The sequence below is a fragment of the Contarinia nasturtii genome, unplaced genomic scaffold (genome assembly GCF_009176525.2).
Source record: "Contarinia nasturtii isolate CC-2019 unplaced genomic scaffold, AAFC_CNas_1.1 Cnas_scaffold_1964, whole genome shotgun sequence".
Lineage (NCBI taxonomy): Eukaryota > Metazoa > Arthropoda > Insecta > Diptera > Cecidomyiidae > Contarinia > Contarinia nasturtii.
Window position 1 is genome coordinate 925,690 of NW_022199294.1, and position 19,578 is coordinate 945,267.

At 35.5% G+C, this 19,578-nt stretch overlaps 2 protein-coding genes across 8 annotated transcripts in view; one reads left to right on the forward strand and one right to left on the reverse strand.

The window, feature by feature from the left end:
• Nucleotides 1-17,300, reverse strand: part of LOC116347608 (tyrosine kinase receptor Cad96Ca) — a 39,789-nt gene extending 22,489 nt beyond the window's left edge. The window contains exons 1-5 of one of the 5 annotated variants that reach the window (XM_031778282.1): nt 17,034-17,300; nt 12,737-12,876; nt 11,333-12,497; nt 4,964-5,949; nt 2,636-2,783 (exon numbers count right to left, since the gene is read on the reverse strand). In XM_031778282.1, the coding sequence (XP_031634142.1) occupies nt 2,636-2,783; nt 4,964-5,949; nt 11,333-11,429 (1,231 nt within the window). In that variant the 5' untranslated portion in view covers nt 11,430-12,497; nt 12,737-12,876; nt 17,034-17,300. Of the gene's footprint in view, nt 1-2,635; nt 2,784-4,963; nt 5,950-11,332; nt 12,877-12,969; nt 12,999-16,845; nt 16,864-17,033 lie in introns of those variants that run through there. The other 4 variants (XM_031778281.1, XM_031778279.1, XM_031778280.1 and 1 more) reach the window with 4 other exon arrangements.
• Nucleotides 1-19,578, forward strand: part of LOC116347607 — a 92,105-nt gene that overhangs the window by 58,373 nt on the left and 14,154 nt on the right. The window lies entirely within an intron of this gene.

The following is a 19,578-nucleotide window of genomic DNA, read 5'->3' on the forward strand; positions in this document are numbered from 1 at the left end:
TTATTTTGATTTTAATCAAAATTTGATACAATAGTTTTGTAAGGCGCCGCCAAGTAAGTTAAATGTTGTGAAAAGTTTTCAATGTTGGCATTTTCTTCAATAGACTTGATCTAAATGTGTATTGGTTGTGTTGAAATTGAGCAGTTTCATTAATTTTAAAATTTAATTGAGCGGAATTTGAAATAAGACTTTCTCACATCGTTTTGTACCGGGTGAAAAGTATCAAAAGTGACCGTATTAAATTATTCCGAGCGGATTTATTTCGGAAACAAGTTTAAAATGGGGTGTTCACTTCATTGAAAATCTAATTTAAAACTTGCATCGTGATCGAAAAACATCGTCATCGTCGTTCATTTCTGCTGCGAAAAGTGTATACATATAGATGTGTGGCTGTGTTTTGCGCATAAGAAAATGTGAATCGATTTATCTGTTTTGCAATGGACTGAAAATCCGGCATAAACAGTGTCGAACAAGAGAATAAGAGGTCTCATTCTCTCGTTCTCTTGCTCGGCTTTCGGAAATGACACAACAATAACGGCAAACAAGAATCAAGACCCGAAAAAGAAATGTACACATGAAAATACTCTCAATATCCTTTTTATATTCTGGCCCCAAAATAATAATAAACCTCGATTTTGCGGAATACGAAATAAAAAGACGAACATATCTAATTTATTGCATCTTATCTGTGCTTCGATTATTATTTTTCACGCAATCCAAAGTTGATCTGTGATGGTGCGAGCGAGAGTTTTCGATGAAGCGATGGAAGAAAAAGAAATGGGGGTAATTTATGGTTCATAAGCTTGGAACGTATTCAGTGCGGTCAGTTGCCAAAAAAATTTGAAAATCATTTCCATCGTTTCGAATCACTGAGCACAACAGATATAGACGAAAAGAGAAAGAGAGAGAGATAAAACCGAAAATACTAAAGAGCGACAAAAATCAATTTGCAATGTTCATTTTCTTTTTCTGGCTCACTTTGTGTGTGCGACCAATTGCATATAATCTGCTTAAAGATCATGCATAAGACATCCATTGCATATAATATATTTTATCCGGCAAGTCACACACCAAACATGATGTCACACAGTTCATGGATTTGCTGTGTGTGTGTTTGTGTCGAAGTCTGTGCGCAATTTGAATTCGATTATTGATCAGTTCATTCGTAATAATTTGTTGGGACACAAGTTTGATATCTGTCGCCAGATTATGTCTCGCTTGCTAAAAATTATTTCTTCGATTTATTCTTTCACTTATTTGTTTGTTATTCGCTGCTTTTTATTTTTTCAATTTATTTTCTACATTGAAAGTTGTGCACTGATGAACGCGCTCTGTTATCGCTTGTCGCCAACGTTCATTGTCGAACTCTATCGGGATACATTTTTTTTTTGTATCTCATCGTCGATTTTTCGTTCTGCATTGTATGTTTTCTCTTTAAAGTTTATTTAATAAAACTTTTATGAAGTACAAAAACTTTGGCAAGAGAAAAGTTAAGATGCGTTCAAATAATAGTAGTTCGAACGAGGCGTTTTATGACATCTTTTTTTTCATCTTCCCCTTACCATTCTTTTCCTTTTTGGCTCTCAATATTACCGTTTCATTTTGGTCGTTTATTTAATTTGTAATGTCTTTTTTGTGTTCAAGTTTTCCCATTCGCTTTTGCGTGAGCGCGAGTCTTCGCTAAGAAAGTTGGACAATTTTCTGTGTGGATGTGTCATCAAAATCAATTCGTCGTCCTTATTTTTCAATTCCAATTTCATTTGTTTATTTATGTTATTTGTTGGAGTACGTTTTTATGGGTAGAACACAAAATGAAAAGCAGCAGCAGCGACGGCGGCGCGGGAGGGAAAGATGTGAAATAACGAGCGTAAGAAAGACAAATGTATTGGCTGGCTTGCCTCAAATATTGTCGCTTGAATCCGGAGGCCAGATCGCAAACGCAGACAGATGAGAGAAGCAAGAGAGTGAGAGATTGAACACAAAATTGGAAAAATAAATCGAAACACATGAAAATGGACAAGTTGTAACAATAAGTCAAGTCAGCACCATGGCCAAGCACATATATAACACACATATTCCCATAGTCATTGTTATCGTACGTTGTTCACAACAATGTCAATGAATGTAACGAAGTGACGACTAACGACACAAATTCAATAAAATATTATTTTTGCGTTGCGAATCTCACATTGCCGATAGCCAAACGAGTCGGCAATGATGGACGGCATTTTTTTCGTTTTCGTCACACATTCTCTCGCTTTCTCCCCTTTACTCTCTATTGCCCATTTTTGCTCATGGTGAATGTATGCATGTATGTATGTATGTGTATGTCCAAATTTAATGTGTACGATATGCCACTTTGATTTCCAATCGAAAATATGGTGTGAAATTGTCACGGGAATTCAATAGACCAGACACCAAATGATATTTATATTTTATTCATTTGATTTTTGTTGTGCATGCATCTGTTGTATTTGAAATGACCAAATCACACATTTTTTTTAACGTTGTATGGTTCTAGGCGTTTCTTTAACTTTTATCTTCGTTTTTTTTTTTTCACTTTCGTTCTCCATATTTTGATGAGTGTTTTAGCTATCAAAGTGTTTTTATTTGTAATGTTCAATGTTCTACATACCGTTCATGTCAATAGCTTCACAGCGCCAAACTTGTCCGAACGCTCCTTCTCCCAAAATATTGAAAAACTTTAATCGATGTCTTGGGAAATCCCATCGATCTGATTTGCCTTGTGAATTCGAGCTACTTGTTGATAGCTGTGATGTTGCCTGAAATTCCACCGAAAAAGAGACGATTTTAGAAAAAAAAGAAACGAAAATCAAAAAAACCCAAGTGCAAGAAATTCCCAATGAGATGGAGTATCGATTCGATACATAAAAATTCGAAAAAACCATTATGGTCATCTTAAATAAGTGTATACGGTTGATGCTTCTGCCCTACTCTTTGCCACAAATGGCTTCAACAATGACGAAAAAACCGAACAAAAGAAACGATTCGATCGAAGCAAGTGTGGTATCGTAAACTGCTTAAACTCATTATACCTTTTTATGCTGAGCAACAGAGAAAAAAAGGGTGCGAACATAATAGTAACCTTATTATTCGACAGTTGATACACATGTTCATACACAAATTCACTATATTCTGGTATCAGTTGCGTGCACCATGGCGAATGATAACAATATGGTTTCTCAATCAAAACTGTTCGGCAAATTTCAATATTTCCATGCAAATGGTATCATAAGACTTTAAGCAGTTTATCGGTTCATATAGACGAGGAACAACAACAAGAACAAAATTGCTGTCAAATATCTTTCAACTGAACTTCATTATGGTTTTGCTACGGCTTGTTTTTTTCTCTCGATATCCCGATACGATGAGATGATGAAAAACGAGAAAAGAAAGATGGTTGTTAGTTAAATGTTACTCGGAGGCAATATGTGCGCGTATAACATATTTGTTCCGGCAACAAAACCATTATTGTTATGTTCAACGTGTTCGAATGTAACGAGCAACAACACACACATAATGGGATACGTTTCATTTATGAGATAATGGTCGAAAGATTCTTTCAGATAAAAACCGAATGCGAGTAGAAGCAAGATGGAAAGGCAAGATTGAAATTATCACACATTTGAATGAGTTGAACGTGCACGTATGACGCAGGTAATTCTATGGATGCCTGTAATAGCTGACACAAGACGAGCAATCGGAAGAGAGAATGAGACGAGTAAAGAGAAATGTATATGTAGAGATTTGATCATCGCCAGCCATTAAACCAAATTTTCTTTCTCTTTCGTTCACTTTCTTCGCCATTAAAACGGCTCTCTGTGGCATCAAAAGCATACGGCAATTCGTCATGTAAACATAACACATGGCCTGAATTATATAATGAAAGTTTTCAATGTGCACCGCCAAAGCTCGTGTGTAGCATCCCCTTTTTTTGCCGAACAAAAGTCTTTTCATTTGTGTTATCACTTTTTCTGTCGACGTAATGAAATTTTTCGGTAACGCTATAAATAATTTATGGTTTGTGAAAAGGAGATAGAAAGCGCCTGCAACAACAAAAAAATAGCATCGCCAAAGAAGAAACATCTTTATGAATGGCCGCTTTTGAGCACCATAAACGAGAACGAATGAATGTGAGATTTGGTTTTATGTTGTCGGCTCGTCTTCTTTTCACACATCGATATCAATCATGATTGGATTGGCACACACACACACACTCATTTATGTCTATGCTTCTGCTGAATCTGATCTCTTGCCGTGTGTGGTGAGCGAACGAACAAGAGCTCAAAGTGATTCAATTCGATTTAATAAGTGAATGCATGTGTGTATGTTATCGAGTATTCTTTTGTGTGCGCATTATCATTTGGTGAAATAAAATGAAAAGAAAACTGCCTGTGTCTTACATTTAATACGCCAATGCACATTCACATCGTAAATACTACCATGGACATCCTATATCATTCAAAAGTGATGTGAAAGCGATTCGATCGTCTATCGAAATGTTATATGGTACACCGTTCGCGCGCGTTCTTCACTCCCCCCGAAAAAGGGAGCACAGCGAAGAAGATACAGCCCATAACAACATAATAAAAATAAATCTGTTTTAGTTATTGGCGCTTTTATATGATTCGCTTTAGTCGATGCTGCTGATTGTTTTTACTATTTTAGCTCCGGAGAAACCTGTTTTGAAATGGTATCTTTGCAGTGCTTTTACTTTTATTGCACATCCCTTTCCTTTTACATATTCTATGCGAAATTTTATTTTTATGTCTCTTGTTTGTTCATTTTGCTGCTTGTGGATCTTGATGAGCAAAAGTAGCGTGACCGGTGTGTCGGCGAGTAAATGTTCAAATTTTCTCCGGCATGTGTGTGAGCATAGCAGATAGAATAAAGTGGCAATGAGAAGAAAGATAGGGACTAATAAGTGAGAATAGATATTTACCTGCATGTGTGAATTCTCTCGCTCCCAGGGGACATATCGATTGCTAAACGCTGTCGGACCATTCCAATGCTGCATTACCATTGAATTGCGACTATCTTCCGATATCGACGACATCATAACCGTATTTGTGTTAAAACTGGAATTGCTTTGGTTTGATTTTTTGGCCATTTCTTCTTTGCTTTTATTTTTCAGTGATTTGCCAATGGCACATAAGCGCTTTCGAAATACAAACGACGATACAATTAGACCCGATGCAATGATAATACCGCACACAATGATTGCAATTGGTAAAACCGTTTTCAATGTGGATCGTGGAAAGATTGTTGTCTCTGACGTGCTATTTGTGCCATTCATCGTATTACCATCAGCATCCGAATGCGTGGCATTTCCATTTGGATTTTCATCGGTGGACGATGGTATTTCATTGGTGGCCGTTGTAGTCGACGTCGTTGGTGGTGTTTTTGTTGGCATTGAACTGTTTGTTTTTGGCGTATGTACATAATTTGGTGGCAATGTATAGATTGGATATGGTGGCGGTGGTGTTGGAACACCGGGCAATGTATTAAATGGAGGCAACAAACGCGTTACATTATGCGGATGTGGAATAAATGATGGCGCACCATTTCCATGTGTTGCTTGGCTATTTTTCGATTTGATATTCACAAAAACGCCGTTTTTTGCATGGTACGTGCCATCGGTGACGGTGACATAGAGTAAAAAATTTTGACCACCTCGTCCTTCTAAACTTTCGTTTAGATAAACAACGCCGGTGTCACGATTTATTCGAAATGGCAGTTGTTCATCTTCGGCTCCGTCGCTGGGCTCAAGACCGAATGTCAGCACATCGTTCGGATCATTGTCGCTGGCCTGCACTCGAGCTATCACCGTATCGATTTTTTCATCTTCGGGAATTTTCCAATGATTGTCAACTAATACCACTGGCGGACTATTCGGAACTTGATCGGTTCGCAATTCCTTAGATGCAACTACATAAAAAAAAGAGAAGAAAATAATATAGAGAAAAAAAATTATCATGATTAACTTGCTCAACTTTTTCAATGGCTATAATCGATTTAATTACTGTGTGGGATATTAGATTCAAACAAAACTGCAATTAATGTCACATTTTAAACGGTAATCATTTTTCTACATGTGAAATCGATTATTTTCAAGAACTTGGCACTTTTGCAACGGAAGGACAGAATACCGTTCAGCAAATCATGCTGATGTGATTGAAATAGTAAACAATGAGATTGCTGTACAGTATAAAAAATTCATCGTGCCTCAATGTCATCACCTAGTTACAGTAAATTAAGCGTTGCTGATTTAGACAATTTTGTTAAGTGTCTATTGTCATCTAGGAATTTTCATTTTTTTTTTCATCGAAAACAACACTCGATTGAATTATAAAAGAAATGTTAATAAGTAAATTGCATAATGAATCGCGTCATAGCGATTATTTTTTTTTTTACATCTAAAAATCAAAACCATTTCGAATTCATTTTGACAAAACAAAAGAGCCTTTCGATGCGAAACAACATATGTCAAAAAAAAAGTTATTATTGTGGTGAGTCAGCACAACTTTCATTTTTCGAGCCATAATCATAAATTTTGACGCTATAGCGTAAGAGAGAATACACTTTTATTATATTTGTTGTTGTTGGTGTTTTGTCTGTGTCAGTTAGATAGCGTAGTTTTTAGATTAGTGCGACCGCATTTTTCTCGTTTGGTTTGTTAAACCGAATGTGCCATCATTGGTGTTTGTGCTTCTTTGAATATCATTTGCATGAATATTTGCGGTCTCTCTAACGTGTTCATCTGTATTCAGAGAATTGATGTCCAAACTGCACAATAAAAACAACAATTTCAATCCGTTCATTTCTAATATGCAATTCGTAAATTTCATCGGGATCGAGTGAAGAGTTTTGCGGATGACGTTAATATGTATGTTGGCGTCATGCAAAGAGTCGAGTGTTTTTATGAGCTTTCAATGTATCGCGTGTCGTATTCGTTAAATTGTAATCCCAGTGTGTGCGCATGTATGAACAGAACAAAAAGAAATCAACGAAAAATTTTTTTCGTATGGAACGTTAATAAAAAAATCTCAGAAGCCACCACACGATATCTGACTCAACCAATCGAAGTCCGTTTTTTGCGGAATGCGAACGTGCTGTTTGTTCGAGATTTTTGCCATAGCACATAAATTCGCTTCATATGCTCATGAAACAATCAATTTCTCTCTCTCTCTCTCTCTCTCTCTCTCTCTCTCAGTTTCCGGTGATAAGCAAATTCAGCTTTCAATGAATGTACATTGATTCAAAATATTCAGGTACTCTGTATGTAACAATATAAAAATGTTAAAAAAATAAAATTGGGACAGGGGAAGAGAGAGAAGTGGTGGATGGAATTTTATGGCCGAAGCCACTTGTTTTCCCTTTTTTCTGTGTTATTTTCACCTAGAATCGTAATTATTCGCTGTCCAACCGTATGGAAATGCACGCAACCAAATCTACAATCCAAACGTGAGTGAATGAGTTATTCTTGTATGTTTGCATGGCTTTTAGCTTGAGCGGATCAATTCGTGTTTTTAATTTATATGGAGATGAACGCGCACGAACAAATAAATTATTATTGATGCACGTGAAACACACACACACACGCCATGGCAAGATAATGAGCAGAAAAATCAAGAATATAAACAAACTCAAACACACTCACTCACTGGGAATCAAAATAGCACTAGCATTTTGAAAACACAATCACGCACTATATGAATGTACTATATTGGTGAATAAAAATCGGTGTAATTTACTCACTAACTTTAATAAAGTCGAGATCATTTATTGTGCTGAATTTAATGTACGATACGAGGCAAACAAACCGTCAAGTCAACGCTGTTGTTTTTCAATTTAAAAGCTCGGATAATTAACGAAACGAAAACAAAAATCTAAAAAGAGTGAACGAATGAATGAAATACACAGTCTATAGAGGACCGGTTGAGTGAGTGAATGAGAAAGACTGAACAGACGAATAAAGGTACTGCGAGCACATCGCTTTTTTCACCGAGTACTTTGCGGAGAATATTTTTTTCATTAGTTTCGTTATATCGCTTATATAACGTGATCGATGTGCATTGTGCTGGGAATAATCAAATGAGGCAACCTCTTTATTAATTATTTCGACATTCGAGAATGAAAACAAAACAAATCCCCGTGCCGAATAATAAAAAGCGAATAGTAGCATCGGCAAAGCAATGACGAACAATCGAACCGGGTATACAAAAAAATATGTAATAAATTGATTCTGGCTCTGTTGTTGATGAGTCGAACTGAAAATCGAACGGCACCGAAAAAAATAGCGTCGGGTGCTTTGTGCTTATCTACAAATTTTTACAACAACAACAAAAAATGAAACGAACAACAACGACATGAACAGTGGATGTTAAGGTCGCAATTATGTTTAAAATATTCTCAAGCGATTTTGATTTCGTGTCGATGTTTTTGTGTATGTGTACTTTTTTTCGCGCTGCTGTTATTATTCATGGGAACGATAATACTTCGGCTTCTCACTACTTGTTCTATTTATCATTCGATCTTTTTGTTCTTCGAAAATCAAACGAGCACTTTTTGCGCTACTGCACCGCCATCGCTGTTATTATATTATCATTGTCTCATTCGTTTTATCGAATATGGTTTGGATGGATGTGCTGTGTGTTACTTCTCTCTCTCTCTCTCTCTCGTTCGCTCGCTCGCTCGTTTGCTCTTCTCTTTTTGTGTTTTGTCTAAAAAAAACTTGAACGCACATTAACAGCAAAACTGGTGGCGAAGCAGCCGCAAAAATGACATGCAATCGCGATACGCATGAATGATTTGTCTTTTCAACTTGACTTGATGTATACTGTGTTCCATTGTTTGATTCTCTCTTCGATACGCGAAACATTCGATATTATATTTTTTTTAATAGTGGAGAGTGGAAAGAAAAAAAGTTGACGGACACCATTAAAACCTGATTTTTGTTCGTTTTTCTTTTTGCTTGGCTTTTCACTGTCAGCTAGAGCTGAAGAGGTGAGAAGAGCGAGATGTGGAGAGAAAGAGCAGTGAATGTGCTTTGTTGATATTCATGGCTTTCACAATGTGTTTAGACTTTGACTCTGGAGGCAAGTACACAACAATTTTATCACCTTTTTAATTATTGAACCACATTGAAAGCGCGTTCGGCTCAATGCTTTTTGCCTGTATTCGTTCAATTATATGGAAGGGGATCAAGCACAATCGCAATACACAATCAACGTGCTCATTTATCGTATAAACTCTTTTGCAATTATAAATTCAGTAGAAATTACATTTGTTTTCCCGTTCGGCTTCATTTTATTGCGAATGATAATTATTGCAAACAAATACATGCTCAATCTCTCTCAAAAATCACTTTAAACCAAAGTTTAATCACGGAAATATGTTTTATAAATTTAATATTTAAAACACTTCATGTTAGCTATGCGACCGCTAAGTCGTTTATTGGATGAAAAACCGGTATTAGCTATTGAGAGAAAAACCCAAGAAAATCGAGCACTGAATAAACAGAACAGCATCCAAACATTCTTTGAAGATTTTGAAAAAAACATTTTATGAGACGGCGATTATCGTAATTATTCAACCAGCTGCTCAATTAATTCATTAGCTTTGGCGGCACTGTGCTAGCATAACGAAATCCGTTTGGCACATTTTATAATCCGGATATTGAGAAATAAAACGCAAACAAATATTTTGTCTGTATTTCCACTCCCCTCCCACCCCGTCAGCCTCAATTAAACGCAAACTTTGTGTCTGAAATCGATTAATCACAACAGATAATATATAATTTTTCGGTTAGAATTTATTTCGAAATAATTTTGTCGTTGTTTCATGGAAAAATGTGTGCGCATAAAAGCCGAAAGATTGATGACCTTATTCCCGCTGACTTGGTGTGCGCGCACATAACATGCTCAAATTGGTAACAAATGAGCAGCCAATTTGTTATTTGCGTTGCCCGCGAGCCAAGTTCATGATAAAACATGCGTTTGAAATTTTTCGGAATTAAAAATTCTTTTGTTGTTTCATTAATTATCGGAATTATGTTCGACCCATAATGTTTTGCATCGAAAAGTAATGAGATTCGGGCGAGCACCCAAACATAAAAAAAAACAAAATCACAGCGACATAGACAACCGCTGTGTGGTTGTTACGATGTTGTTTCGATCCCAATCCAATCCACCGAAGTTAATCGAAGTTTTGTTAAACAGACAGATCTTAAATTCAATTTATTGCGTGAATTCTGTGTTTTATAGAGTTGCCGAGTAATTAGTGGGCCGTTTCGCTTATCTGTTTCGCATCGAAATTAGTCAAATATCCTGAAACTACGCCAGAAATCCGAATTGATTAGGACCTAATTTTCTAACAGAGATTAAATCGATGTCTTAACTTTTCGGTGTACGCACCGCACCATACACACTTACTTTTTTCGCTCATTCGTCTGTCAATTCGAAACTGTGACGTTGAGAAGCTTCTGGCTTTGGATATAGACTTACAAATGACTTACTAAAGGCTTTAGGCTTTATCTTTTTATGGTGGCAGTGATACGATTTTGTACAGAGATATACGCATAGGAAGAGCGTAATGTGCGTTAATTCAAATGAATACCAAACTGAACGAACGTGTTCGTTCAATTATTATGGTCCGGACGATTTGCATTTTTTGCAAATAACCATAAAAATGCTGGGGCTCAAAACTTTTCTCTCTATCTCGGTGAATCGAGAAAAAGCACATTAAACAAATAATGACAAATGATTGTATTTTAAATGATTCTCTCGCTCGATATTTTACTCTGTTTCTTTGCATATGCGATTCGCATTCTAGAATGGTCATTATGAAAAGTCATTGTGTCGATGTTGAAACTGTTTTTGTCGTTATGATGACGACGAAGATGAGAAAAAACAACAAAAACAACAACAAACGAGATATCCAAGCACTTGGTTATTGTGTATGGATGTGACAATGGATGGAAGTGTTTTCCTCTCATGCACACACTTACCGACTGGCTTGCGAGTTAATGTTCTATATTCCATCTCCTAAGACTTTATCAACTAACAACAAGTTGGAAAAGCCTCCATTAAAATGAAGTTCCTTTCTCCGCCCCATCTCTCTCGCTCCCGCTCTATCTGTCTATGTGTCGCTCTTACTTTATCTCACTTGTTTCAAATGTATAACTGCAGTTTTGTTTCCCATCATCATCATCATCATTTTAAATTTTGAATTGTGTTCGCACAATTGCAAATGACATTGTTGTGTTGTGCGTTATGTATATTATTTCAAGAAAACTCAATTGCCAACTTACCAGTGTTTAAAATGAAAACTACAATTAATATCACAATTGTGTGCATCCATGACGTAGTCAAGTGGAAATGCATTGATTTTGATGTGAAGTGAAACATATTGTTGTTGGTGTTTGTGTTTTAAAATTGAAGAATGGGTTCGTTCATTTATTTATTCCTCGTTCTCCTTCTTTCACATTCTCTCTCTCGCTCTCTCCCTCTATTCCTATTCACTTATATTATTTAAGATATGTATGCGAATATGAAAGTCGAGTAATCCGTCTTATCCGAACTAATTGCTTTGCAATGAACACGAGTCGAAAGACAATTTATTCATATGAAATTGAAGTCACTTTTCTGATTTTGCAACATTCCAAAATGTCGGTGGCGAAAGCATGTACGTATAAATTTGACGAATGCATATGTCACAAATGCCAACAACGCAAACATACACACACGCATATGCACGAACGCAATTAGAATTACGAGACGAACATTTATTCATTTACATACGTTAACGGCCAACAATAAATAATTCACTGCTGCTCATACACTACACAACATATTCACATACATACACACGATAATATGTTTCTTGTTAATATGATTTTTTTTTTTACTTTCGTCTTTTCACGATATATTACACTTTTTACGAAATTCGTTCTTCGCTTTCACTTGAACACAATTTCACCATATAAATGGCTCGCTTGCTGGGCGTATGGAGACGCGATTTAGTTCGCTCACGTAATTTACATCAATTGAATTTTTTTTTTGGTGTGTCGTTTTGTTTTGGTATGGCTCTGCCATTCGGTGGTTCCTAGTAACTTGTAGCCGCACTTAATGCTATTTAATAATGTAGATGAATTTCTTGGCGTCGTCTCTCTCTCTCTCTCTCTACGCTTCTTTCGGTTTTGTCGTCGTTGTTTTGTTTTGATTTTGTTTATTTGTGTCGTCTGTTCGGTGCCTTTATTTCACTGTTGTTTCCAAAACACAATCACAATACAAACTTCTGTTTTTTTTTTTCGTCGCACTTATGCCCAATGGAAATTATTAAAAACACAAACCATATATACACACATATGACCACTGCGCTCTACGCTGCGTATATATTTTTTTTTCGTAAAAGCGCATTTATTATTTTATATTTGTTCTTCGGGGCTTTTTCTTTCTCCACTTTGCACGTTATTGCTGCTAGTTGTGTGTCAAATAAAAATATTCATAAAAATTGCATCGCATTTTTCTGGCACACTTTTTTTTTTCGGTAATTTTTCTGTTGTTGTTATGTATTCGTTGGTGGTGTATGGTTTTTATGTGTATGTAATTTTTTTTATTCACTTAGCACGCGTCTAGGCAATGACAACACTAAATAAACCCAACGAATGAACACATCATTATGTTTTTCATAGTCACAATCGCTGGCGTTTTACCCAAATTGGCGTTGGCTCCCATTTGCTTTTATTATTCCAAAAATATCATTTTTCTTCTTCTATTTTTTTCTCTCTTGCTCTCGTTTGCAGTGGGCTATAATACTCTGCGCATAAAATTGATTTATCCATAAAATTTGTGCCTGCAATGAAATAAACAACAAATAAAATGTGTCACATTAAAACATTCAATTAATTTCCACACAAAAATTTATATCAATTTGATTCATTTGCACCGCAAACAAACAAATTTCACGATCTTATGATTTGATGGTTATCTGAGTATCAGAGTGTTGAAGAAATTGTAATGTTGAAAGCAGTTTAAGATGAATGTTACTACGCTTAAAAGTCACATCGAAATGATTTAATTCATTTGGATGCTTATCGCATCGAAGAGAAACGATTCGAAAATAGAATGGCTTCACTTAAACTGGTATATATAGAAATCGGTGCTCGACAATGGTGTGCTCTTGGCTTGTGCAAAAGATGATTGGACGAAACTACAAGCGAACAGTTTTTTCATAATAACAGCAATGGTAACAGCAACAACAACTGAAAAATGCAGTCTTCAACAATTTCTCTTTTCATTTAATTTCATTTCGTTTCGTTTTATGTCCGTTCGTGTTTATCACTTCTTGTATGCTTTCAATTAGATATTCTTGATATTTTCTACTTTGCATGAAAACGTTTAAATACGTATTCGTGATTGAAAACATTGTACATTTGCTCTGTTAAAAACAACGTTTCGTTAAAACATTGTATCACAATCAACGATAAATGCTCGCCTCGATACGAAACGAAATGCAAACTTGTTGCGACTTGAATATATCTGGCAATGGCTCGACCAAATGACGAGCTTCCAAGTAAGGAAATACATTCCAATGCTAACAAAAACGTCGCCTTCTTCTCTCATTCTCTCTCTCTCTCTCTCGCTCTCGATCGTCCGCTTGATTCTCATACCATTTTTTTTATGATTAAGCCGATAAAAAGGTTTAGTTTATGTTCATTACATTCATGAAACAAAAAGAGTCACTCAACAGAGTACATGTATGAAGACATCACAGCGTTTTTATGGAATCAAGAGAATTTAACACATGATCGATTTTCTTTATAGCACATATAATACAGTACACACGATTGCATTTAAAATCCACCATCGCTATTCAATGCACGGACAGTGTGACCGGTTGGTTTTTCTTTGTGCCGATTATGAATGGAACAATTGATTTCAAGTAACAAATGATTTATGATATTCGATAACGACTACTGATCACGTATCATCATCAGTTGCCGACCGTACATCATCGTCTCGCAATTCGCAATATTTTACATGACTTTAATTAGAATATGATGTGGCGGAGATATCACGTCGTAAACGAAATGCGATTTTCTATTATGCATTATCGTTTTTGTTTTCAAAATACTTTTATGGCTTTGCTGTGTGTTTTGATCGTACACATCCGGAACTCATTGCTGCCGGTTTTTTTTTTTTCGTAAATGACTTGCTCGTGACGGTGAAAGTATTTGCGTTCATTTTTAGGAACTGATAAACTTATTATTAAAGACTGTTAATTTTCATTTTATTTGTTTGGCCACAAAAGGTTTGAGATTTTAATCGTTTTTGAAATGTTCAATCAAAACATGAACCTCAATTGCCACTGCCTATCTCTTTTCCATATTTATTTATTTTCACTTGTAAAGTTCATGCACAATGAGATGGCAACGGCATTTACATGAATAAAAAATGTATTTTTCTGCAAACGAGAGGAAACAGAGCACCGCACAAATAAACGACACAATGACAATGGAGACCGAAATTGTAAATGTTTTTTTTTTCTCGTCGCTCAATTCGTCGTTTGCTTGTTTGTCATTTTGTTTTGTTTGTCGTTTGTGTGTTGCGCTGCAGTTGCCATTAAATATGTATTTACATTTTTTGGAATGTCGAATGTGTAATTGCACGCGAGTAAATGTTGGCAAAAAAAAAATTATTAACATGTTGAGAACATTCAAATCAACCAGCTGCTTTTCATTTGCTAATTAAATGTATAGAAGCCGAACAGAAACAGAACAGAACATAAAATGAAAATGTATGTTTGTTTTGGTTCATTATTTGTTGAACTTCTTGAATGAATTACTATAGTTCATGTGACATGATTTGAATTTTTCAACCAAAAACCCACGATTTTTTGTAAAAATAACGCAATGGGAAAATTCGTACATTGACTCAATTGCTTATTTGCATATGTTGACAATAAACACTGTTTTTTGTTTTGTTTTATTTCACATTTCATTATCTCGTCCATCTGCTTGGATCGTCCAGTGAATAGCTCATCAAATTTAATCATGAAACCGAACAACAATGGGAAAAACCCAGAATAAATGGCGAATGGTTTATCGACATTTCAGCGGCGGTGAAATGTATTGCACAAGCATTTTTTTCCAATATAAAGAATTTACTAAACTGGAACGAAATCATGATAGCATAAAATCGAATTGAGTGTTGAAAAATATAACCCATGGCTAACATTGTCTGTTTGAGAATGCCATTTCTCTTATTGTTGAAAGCAAATTAAATCAAATCATAGCCATTGAATGCTTGGCATTTGATAAATCTATGACAAAAAAAACTCCAATGCGAACGATCTCAATAAAAACGAGATATATTTTCGTTGAATGCGAAATAAATTTGAATTATTGACCATTGAAGCGATACATCACAAAATATATCGCTGATATATATTCATTTGAATAAATGATTAGTGTGGCTGAGAGCTGAAAATCGTTTACCATACGCGACACTCATTTCATTAGCAGACCATTCATTTTGTGGCGTGTGTATGCTCGCTCCGTACAGTGCGTGCTTGCGCGCAAACCGTCGACCGTTATACGCTCAAAAATGTACAAAGTCACGATAACCCATACCGATGCTGAAGAATAAAAAAAGCCGCCACGACGTAAAAAAAGACTGACCACACTCCAAACACTCATACAGAACGTATGGGCACGTTTACAGTTCGCTAACATTTGACTTAACCAAAATCGAAAACAAAAGCAAACCAAGTACCGCATACAGCACGATATGTACAGTTCAAAATTTTGAACGAACGACCAGCAAGAAAGACACACACGAAAAAAAAAATAGAAATTTAATAACAAAAGACTTCGGTTCGAATCATTTGAAAACCTCACTCATCCGCAGATCCGACAAATACAAATGCACACTATACATCGTCTCTTGCGCGCGAGACGGTACAATGGCAAGTTTCCAGACCAAAGTGTTCGAGTTCTCGACTCTTTTTTTCGGCCGATTATTTGCTGCTGTTGCTATATGCTCATTGAGAAAATGTGCATTCATACTGCACTCTGTGAATAGCACAGCGACCAGCACCGACCAACAACAACGACAACATTGTCAAAGCAACAGAGACATACACAGACACACACCGAAATCCAAATAAATAATTTTTTGAAATAGAAAATGTTGCGGCGTACGTGTTTGAAAAATATGTTTTTGTTTTGGTATGGCTATTTGAAATTGCTTTTTCTCAAATTGTAATGCATATTTCACGCGAATGCTTTAGTTTAATTGTTTTGGGTATTTTTTTTTTTCGTTCGAGTGCTGTTGTTGTTGCTGGTGCTGTTTTTGAGTCAATGTGTTATAGCTTTCACATACAAACACAAGCACATACACCACACACACACAGAGAGACATGGAATGGCAATTGGTAATCACTGAACAGAGTGAAAGAAATATGTTTTCACGTCCGCCGAGCGCAACGCAATGATTCCAATCTGCTGCGCTATTTGCTGAATGGCCAAAGTTAGCACGATAGCGAGCTAGATTTCCGTGCTCATCTCCGTTTCGCTCATGGATTCTCTGCTCATTTTTTTTTCATTTCATTGTTCGTCGTTGTTCATTTGTTCAAGATAGAGCACATTTTGGTATTGTTGTTGCTGTTTTTCTCTTCTATTTTGCTGTATTGCTAAGCTTCTGGTTGTTTATCTCTCTATTGTACTTATGCCACTGCAGCAATTTTCAATCTATTTATTCGAGTTTTTTTCTCTTTCTCTCTCTTATTCGTTTATCGTTCGGTATTAACAAAAAAATTTACATTTTATGTTATGTATGGCACAATTACGATTCAAATAGATTAACACATTCACTCAAACCAAAAAAAAAAGTATCATCGATACACAATTGCACAATAGTATAGAATTTGCTACATAAAACTCTCTCAATATTGTATTCAGTGAAAATGACTCAAACAAACAATAGAAATGGTTCAACTCATCCTCGTACATTTTTTGAAAATAAATAAAAAAAAAACCAATCGAATTTTATTGTTGTGTCACAAAATCACTTCTTATTCTCTTCAGCACATTTAATTTTTTCGATCGATTTTTTTGACTGTGCACAATCGATGAATCACTCTTTTTTATACGCACACAAAATACGTCGCACGTAAAAATTCAAAATCAATAAAAGCAGCAACAAAAATAAAATAAACAGAAAATAACATCAAATTGAGCTCGATCAGCGCGAATCGATCGTTTCACATTATGTCGACACGGCACTCCGATGAATACTGACCACAATTTTACATTGATCGTGTATGCGATCGCTTTTGCTTTCGTTGTATTGGTGTGCCCATACTTTCAGCATAATACATGCAATATCGACATGATATAAACACACGGTTACGCTAAGACATCGCTTCGCATGTTTGTGTGTAAAAAGCATTACGTGTACGGGCAGACATATGCAAGCATTTACACGAACACATAGAGGCGTATGCTCAACAGATCACTTGACTTGAGTTCATGAAAGTCTTTCGTACGACACGAACAGCGTTGAATACACACGGCACAATACACACCTGCATTTAGCTGTGGCTCTCTGTGTACACTTTGATTTGTTTTTCTTTTTGTATTGAATGATTTCATTTAAATATTGGGAGAATATTATTCCATTGTTTATGCAAAAAAAAAAAAATCTAATGAAAAAAGCAACTAGGTGCAACATGTATACAAGCAAATGCTAATTGAATACCAATCAAATACTTGCCCATAACTGTCGATGTCGAACGACATCGATCAAAAAATGTTGAATACATGGTAGAATTTACAAGTTTGTTCATGTATTTTCAGTATCACGACTCGTTGACTCTGTGAATTTCATCATATCTCGATGATCTCAAAGCAAAATATTCGTGGGAGCTCAGCATGACAAAGATAAACCAACATTCATTGTGTTCAAAATTGAATTTCATCATAAGAAAAGTGAATCTAAAGTTGGTTTTTTTGTTCGGCACTTCTCCGTTCTACGGTTGTTTGTTAAATATAAATGTCTTAAGTGCCATTCTCACGCATTTACGCGAAAAAAGAAAGTTGATCTGTCCTTGAAGAGTTCAACAGCGATGAGGTCTCATCGACCGTCATTCTTCTCGGTATTTCATTTTATTTCTTTTAATAAACACTGTAAATAGCACCGATACAAAAGAGGCCCCAAAGAAAAAGTAAAAACACTGTGCATGCATTGTGATTGTCGCATAAATATGTGCAATGGGTGTGAGTGTGTTTATTTATTCAACTTTTTTTTTTGGCCAACTTTGATTGAATTTTTGTTTTCTGTTGAAATTCGGGGCAAATACAGTTATATCATACCATCGATTTGTTTGAACCGGATATTTTGAATTGAATTTTTGAAACACCCTGTAATATGTTGACATCAACAAAACTATTCTGTAGTCGTTATTCTCTCTTGAACATAGAAGACATAAACAAACCCATAATTTAATGAATCGACAACAATAACCTTGACTATAGCATCTAATCAGCGCCTATCCGACATTCTGTCGTTCGTATGTCTTCTCATATCACGATACAACAGCAGATGCGCAGTCCAATCGTTTGACTCAATTTACATAAATAAAAATGCTTCTCGACATCACATAAACACACCGTGCATACCACGCAAAAACACTGACTTATTATCCCAAGCTATTGAACAATTCAAGCCACAAACCAAACAAATAGCATATACAACTTGTCATTAAAGTGTGTTTAAAATTAAACACTATAAAAGTGTCTTGTGTCTTTTGAATGAATGAATGGCAAATTCGTGTCATGTTGTTGTTGTTATTTTTCTTCTTCTTCTTCCTTTTAAAGGCATAAGAATGCAGAAGAGGGAAAAAACAATTTTTTATCGTTTCACGTGCTTATAAATGATTCCGTTTTACCTTCGCACAGAGGTGAACGGAGATCAAGATATGCTTCTTTGAGGACACTTTTTACTTATATTTTTCAAGAACCTAAATCCGATGATTTTTTTTAGCTTTTTTCTCGAAATATTCCGATTTATTCTTCAGCATATATGAACTGTGTACGATGAAGTCATTCAAAGAGAAAAAAAGTCATTTATGCACAATCCATATTTCATCACTGTAGCATATTTCTGATCATGACGATGCCATTATATGCTATGTTTTTTATAAGTTTTTAACCTGATTTTGAAATGAGATATGTTTTTCTCTCATTTCAACTTTTAATGGAAATATGCGATTTTATTTAACTTAGGTAGACTGTCAAGTAAATTTGCGAACAACATTTTATTGATTATACCTGTATCTAGCAAGTCAATGAACTTCCAAGTGTAATATAATTTATTTGTGCTAATTTCCAATCAGTGTTCCTCAATTTATTGGCGCATTATTCATGCACTATACCAAATTGATTGATTTAGTTTGAAATTGGCTTAAATTCAAGTTGACATAATGTTTGACTGTGATTTGAAAGCATGATCTCATGAAAATCAAAATTGTGATTCTCATACATAAATAATTTTG